Source organism: Phodopus roborovskii, unplaced genomic scaffold, assembly GCF_943737965.1.
Source record: "Phodopus roborovskii unplaced genomic scaffold, PHOROB, whole genome shotgun sequence".
Classification (NCBI taxonomy): domain Eukaryota; kingdom Metazoa; phylum Chordata; class Mammalia; order Rodentia; family Cricetidae; genus Phodopus; species Phodopus roborovskii.
This window is the reverse complement of record NW_026125264.1, coordinates 140902-147771: the sequence shown is the minus strand read 5'-3', so window position 1 is coordinate 147771 and position 6870 is coordinate 140902. Positions and strand designations below refer to the sequence as shown.

The window sequence follows — 6870 nt, the reverse complement described above, 5'->3', positions numbered from 1 at the left end:
TGTCCACAGAGGGGCAGCCTGAATGCCCTTCTGAGTGGTCTTGGGTTCACATGCCACTGCCCTCCCATCACTCAGGGCTGGGGCACTCACATTCTCCAGGCAGGTGCTGTCCTTGTCCTTGTGCAGGTAATGCTGCTGCCAAAAGCGCAGCAGGTTGTGGAAGTTGTTAAGCAGGAAGCCAGGGTATTTCTTGCTGTGCTCCATTCGCTGTAGCAGCCGCAGATAGAGGGGCAGCCGCTCTTTCCGCCGGGCCAGCATCAGGATCACTAGGCTGGTGTTGAGGCAGCTGACGTTCTCCTGCAAGGCCAAAGGCAGCCGGACTGGGTGCATGTCAGCAGCCTTAGGATGCCAGTGAACCTGGACAGCCACTGGGCAGGGAGGAGGGTATCTTAGGCCTACACAGGAGCCTGGCATAATTCATGGGCACCTTCATGTTCCCAGTGCCCAACTACTACCATCCACACTGACATTAGCACTGGCCCTTGTCTACATCTTGATGACTTCTTCCAGAAGCTTCCATCCCCTGCTGGGACTGGTACATGGGTTAATGCACTGGGATGTGAGTTTTAGAAGCAGAGTCTCAGTTCACCTTGCTCACCTAGCACCCCTAGCCCCAGGCCGGGCCTCCCAACATGTTTGGCAGGCACAATGAAAGAACCACTGCTCAGGGTCCCACTATAACTCTCATCTTAGAAAAGTGGGTGTGAGGAGAAGGACCGTCAGTGAAGGAGTTGGGGCAATCTCGGGTCCATTTCCACAGCCCATCTTAGCCAGAAGGTCGGGTGTAGGGAACATAGGGATGAACGTTGGCTTGGAGTCAGAAGAATACAGCATCAGTCTCATCGGTGCCCCAACTGACTCTGTGACCCCAGGAGACTTGATACCTGTTCTTAGTTCTCCTGTAAACTGAGCACTGGGCAACCCCAGGAAGAACCATATTTCTATAGAGAAACGGGGAACACAGATAAGGGAGATATCTCCAATCCACCCTCCCCGGTTGCTCTCTGGCTGGGACGCCTCACCTGGGTTAGCGTCTGCACGTGGATGATATTGATGAGGCGGAAGAGGAAGGACATCTGAGTGGGCACCTGGGATATGTAGGCAAGCAGGCGGCATTCGGACAGGACCTCAGCCACTATGGAGGGAAGCAGAGGTGTAGAAGCAGGCGCATCTGGTGGTGTGTCACCCATGCCACTGGTTAAGTCAACTTTGGCTGGGGAGATGGCTTAGCAGTTAAGAGCATTTTCTGTTCTTGCAGAGGACCTATAATGGTGGCTCACAACTATCTGTAACTCCAGCTCCAGGGCACCCAACACCTTCTTCTGTCCCCTCCTACCCCTGCACTTCCATGCACAGACCCATATATAGACACACTCACATACACATGTTGCAGAATATCTATTTACACTTAAAGATGTTTCTCTGCCTAAGATGCCTTCTGATTGGTTTAATAAAGAGCTAAATGGCCAATAGCTAGTCAGGAGAGAAGATGGGTCTTCTGGGCAGAGAGAGCAAAACTGGGAGGAGGAATCTAGGCACACAATTTTGGCAGTAGAACCGGAACAAGCTGGATGTATTGTACTAAGCAGAGGTAACCGAGTCATGTGGCAGAATGCAGATTAAAAAATATGTGTTAATTAAGTAGTAAGAACTAGCTGGGGGGGGCAGATAAGCTAAAGCTAAGATTTCATAATAAGAAGTCTCTGGCTCCTTATTTGTGGGGTGGCAAACCAAAGATACTCTGACAAGAGAGCCTTGTACATTTGGTGCCCAACACATGGCATGTAAATCCACACAGGGCCTGAGAAAGCTGGAAAAAAAAATGTTCCCAGTAGGCTCGGTGCTTGAGGCCTACAGAGGCCCTGCTACCAGCACCCAAAAGAATGGGTTTGTGAGTGGCAGGTGGGCATGCTACTTGGTGGCGGGAGACTAGGTAGAAGCACCTAGAGGAGCTGGGGCAGACAGACCTGGCCCCAGGCTGGGCCCCAGGCTGGGCCCACAGGCATGAGCCTTCCTCTCACCATGTGCTAAGCCAAGCCACACAGTGCGGGCCTACCCAAAATTTAAAGTTTGGCTAATCAGCCAGAAAAGGCTGAAGATGTGTGCAAAAAGTCAGGTTCAGATTGAGAATACGTCTAAACAGATATAATATGCTTTTTAAAATGTGCTTTTAGATGCTGAAGAAAGAAAAGAAAATGGGTAGAGACAGTCATAGAAAAATAGTGCAGCAGGCTTCCTTTTGGGCCACCAACCAGCTCCCAAATAAAGACACAGAGACTTCTTATTAGTTATAAATGCTCAGCTTTATCTTAGCTCTTATTTCTTTCTAGCTCTTATAACTTAAACTATCCTGGTTCTCTTCATCTACATTTTACCCTGGGGATTTTTATGCCCCCCCCACCCCCTTTATATCTTACTTTCCTGCTTCTCATGTCCATCTGTCTGATGACTGCCTGGCTTCTGGCCCCTGGCATGTTTCTCTCTTTCTCCCTCATTTTCTTCTCCTTCACCTAGATTTCTCCTCTGCCCACCAGCCCCGCCCGGCTATCCCCTTACTACCTACCTATTGGCCGTTCAGCTTTTTAGCAGATGAAATATAGGCAGGCAAGCTAAGACAAATGCAATACATCTTTACATAATTAAACAAATGCAACACACCTTTACACAGTTAAGGTAATATTCTGCGGCAAAAACAAATGTAACACACCTTTACACAGTTAAGGTAATATTCTGCAGCAAAAACAAATGTAACACACCTTTACACAGTTAAGGTAATATTCTGCAGCATAAACAAATGTAAAACACCTTTACATAGTTAAATATTTCACAACAAAATAGCTTTAAAACAAAGTTCTTAAAGAGAGAGTAAATATAAAAGGAAAAAGATGGGAAATATTCAGGGTGTCTGGATCTTGTATGGTGTTTTATTGACTTTAAATTGTTTAAATGCTAATGAACAAAAAACAACAGCTGCTGAGAGACACTGGATTATGGAAACACTAAATTAAACCAACATATATATTATTTTAAGAATATCTTTTTAAAAAATGTATTATGTATACAGTGTTCTGCCAGCATGTCTGCCTATACACCAGAAGAGGGCACCAGATCTCATTACAGATGGCTGTGAGCCACCATGCGGTTGCTGGGAATTGAACTGAGGACCTTTGGAAGAGCACCCAGTGCTCTTAACCTCTGAGCCATCTCTCCAGACCCTATTTTAAGAATATCTTAACTTCAGAATAGAAGTCAGAAAATATGTTCTGTTGGGGGAGAAGTTTTACTTTTGTTTCCAGAAGAAACAAAAAGCTATGGGTTTCTTCAAAATGAATAAAGACCAGATTTGACTGGGGGAGTCCTCTTGAAAATCTTAGCTACAGACATAAAGGAACCAAGAAAGACTACAGGACAGTTGACGTGTATGCTGACCCCTTGACATGGGAACAGCTCTGAGACTGGATGAGACATGATGAATCTTGTTGGCTACAGAGTGCTCATGACTTATTATTACATGCCATCCTTTCATATGACAGGGTTAGTTATACAGTCCTAACAGGCTTATAAAGTTAACAGATGCCTTTTACCTGCTCAAACACAGAACAAAAAACTCGTCTTTATAACTGACTTGTGTACACTGCACAGTCTATACCTGTATTAATACAGATATATTTTACCTTTAAAAGTTTGTGTTTTCAGAAAAAAGAAAGAAAGGGAAGACCAGACACCAATGAAAACAAGCGGCCCAGGTGATCCAGCCTCTCAGACGCCTCTGTTGCAGTTTCCTCAAAATTCTGCATCTAGAACAGCTTCAAAGCTGCTGGCTGAGATGGTCCAACCTCACAGACTACTCCAGCCAAGACTTCAGATAAGCCCTGCACTTTCCCAACACACAGAGACTAAACAAAACAATAATACAGTCAAATATCTCCCAGGATTTGACATTGTCCCAATTTTCTCAGGGTCCTCTAGAGATGCCGTTGCCCCAGACAACAGAAAGCAGTCTAGAGAACATGATGCCCACATTCCCAAGAGGTGGGTAGATGATTTTTGGTCCTTCAATGGATTATAGGTGTTTATCATCATTTAGGGGAGTTGGCTACAAGTAGTTGTTGGTCATGGTCAGGGAGAAAGTTGAGCAAAGGAGATTAGATTCAGAGATCTCATTCTGAAAAGGAAAAAGGGAGATATATTTTTTGTTGTTGTTGTTTTTGTTTTTTCAAACAGGGTTTCTCTATGTTGTTTTGGAACCTGTCCTGGAATTAGCTCTGTAAACCAGGCTGGCCTCAAACTCACAGAGATCAGCCTGTCTCTGCCTCCCGAGTGCTGGGACTAAAGGCATGCGCCACCAACGCCCAGCTAATCTCAAATATTTTACACCGGTATGGATTTTTTATATTGATACAAATTTAAGGTTATTTTTGTGAGACCATACTCTCTATATGTTTCTACTCTTGTTTAAGATATTTTTGTATGTGATACAAATTTAAGGTTATTTTTATTAAACTGTATATATGTTTCTACTCTTAAGGTAGTATACCTATTTAACTCTAAAAATAACAATTAGAAAATGTAGGTTAATAGTCATCTATAATAATCAAACTATAATAATCAAAATATTTTCAAGGTTAAACAGATAAACATTTTAAATAGATGATCTTCAAACACTTCAGAGAGACCTACAGAATAAATATGACATTTATGATGTTTTAATAACCTCAGGCTTTTCATAACAGTGAGACACGTCTGCTCTTAGCAGCTCCAATTTATTTCATAAAAGGATGACAGGCATTGAAAAACCTTCATATGGAGTTTGCTCTCTTTGTGTCAAAAGTTAGCCATTTGAACAAGAAACTGCCCTTGCCTCAACTACTGACAGTATGCTTTCCAAACCGGACACACAACAAGACAATTGACAAACTTTGTCAAGACAAGGTACTACAGTCCTTCAAAATTCCTGCTTCACCAAAAAGTTTGTCAGATATGCTAGGCCTGTAGGCCGAAGATGAATTTCCCAATGTTGCAGAGGAACTTTGGATGACTGTCCAGGCAGCCATCTGTCTCTGTCATTTCTATAGTTTTGGAAGTTGCTTGTTCTGAACTTTCTGTTTACTCAGGTAATAGTATATACTTCTCAGGTCTTTGATGAGTTTGATGCCTAGATAGTTATAGTTACAGTTTTCCTTGTTACCAAATTCAGAAAAGACTTTCACAAAAGAGAGACATAAAAGCTTAAGCTGTTTATAGTCTAAAAAGACATCTTTAGGATGGTAAGACAAGTTATGATAAAAAGTGGATTAGGTATAAAATTTCGGTCTAAGATAGGACAGATAATACAGTACTTTCTCCTAAATTTGCCAGATGCAAATGTCCTGGACATTGTGAATATAATTCTTACCTGATAATTGTTCTTATTGTATATAGTTTTATTATGTTAGAGTTAAAACCTTTCCTTTTTAATTAGACAAAAAGGGGGAAATGTTGAGAATATTCGTTTACTGTGTAAAGATGTCTCTGCCTAGGGAGTCTTCTGATTAGTTTAATAAAGAGCTAAACGGCCAATAGCTGGGGGGGGGGGACGGAGGGAGAGAGACAGAGAGAGAAACTGGGAGGAGGAATCTAGGTACACAATTTTGTCAGAAGACTCAGAGCAAATTGGATATGCTGTATTAAGAAGAGGTAACCGAGCCACCTGGCAGAACATAGATTTTTTTAGAAATGAATTAATTAAGTTATAATAGCTAGTTGGGAAAAAGCCTAAGCTAAGGCCAAGCTTTCATAATTAATAAGTCTTCAGGTCATTATTTGTGGGATGGCAGTCCAAAGATAGTCTGATAAGAAAGCTTGCTACACACACATAATTAAAAATAAACCAATGATAAAAACCTAACTATTAAAAACTGCAACAACAGTATCAATCTCCAACTGTTTGCTTTCCAATGTAAACCAAATCTCAGAGATCCCAATGGAGCTTCAGAACCACGCTCAGAAAGTGGCCCTCCTGCAGCTCTCTCCCAGCTTGGCACCAGCTCCAGCTCTGACATATGTTCCTTCTCATGAAGACTGGATGACAATGATCATTGAGGAACAGCAAATCTGGGGAGATGGCCCACTAGGTGAAGTACTGCTACACAAGCATGAGGTTCAGAGCTTAGATTCCCAGAACCCATGTGAAAACCCAGTGTGGCAGCATACATCAAAAACCCCAGAGCTGGGGGACACAGACAGAGGCAGAACCCTGAAGCTCACTGACTGGCCAGCCTAACCAAATTCATGAGCTCTAGGTGTAGTGGGAGACTGTTCAAAAATTAAAGAAGAAACAGAACTGACATCAAACTCTGACTTCCACATGTGTGTACACACATGTGCACATATCCACACATGTATAAGTAACACACACACAGAGAAACAGTCAAATTCAAATTGCTTCACAGAGCTCCTAACGTGACTGGCTGGTTTACATGTCCATGTACACTGCTACAGCCTGTATGTAAAAAGCGCTGAGCAAATGACCTCCCATACTACTGGGAAGGTGATCGGGACCTGCTTACACAAGTCTGTGACCAACCTCCTAAAACAGATCCCTCAGAGATGAAACAGGAGGTAAATGTCTAATTAACCATGACCAGGATGTTTTTCACTACCAAAGACAATGAGGGACACTGTCCATTTCTGGAAGTGTTTATAAATTTGTGAGAAACTGCTTAGTGCCACAGACCTCCCACAGAAGAAAGCACATATGTCCACATGTGTAGCTACACAAAATCCTGGGTGACGTCTGACACCCCACCCACCACAACCACACACTATCGTCCTGCACAGGAAAACAGAACGAGGGAACCTTACACATTGCTAGCAGTCAGTCCAGAGGAA

At 43.0% G+C, this 6870-nt stretch overlaps 1 protein-coding gene across 2 annotated transcripts in view; it reads right to left on the bottom strand.

Moving 5' to 3' along the window:
• Trpc4ap (transient receptor potential cation channel subfamily C member 4 associated protein) overlaps positions 1–6870 on the bottom strand; it is a 66502-nt gene that overhangs the window by 952 nt on the left and 58680 nt on the right. For both annotated transcript variants that reach the window (XM_051192411.1, XM_051192419.1), the window contains exons 17-18: positions 1023–1135; positions 91–297 (exon numbers count right to left, since the gene is read on the bottom strand). In XM_051192411.1, coding sequence (XP_051048368.1) covers positions 91–297; positions 1023–1135 — 320 coding nt within the window. The remainder of the gene's footprint in view (positions 1–90; positions 298–1022; positions 1136–6870) is intronic.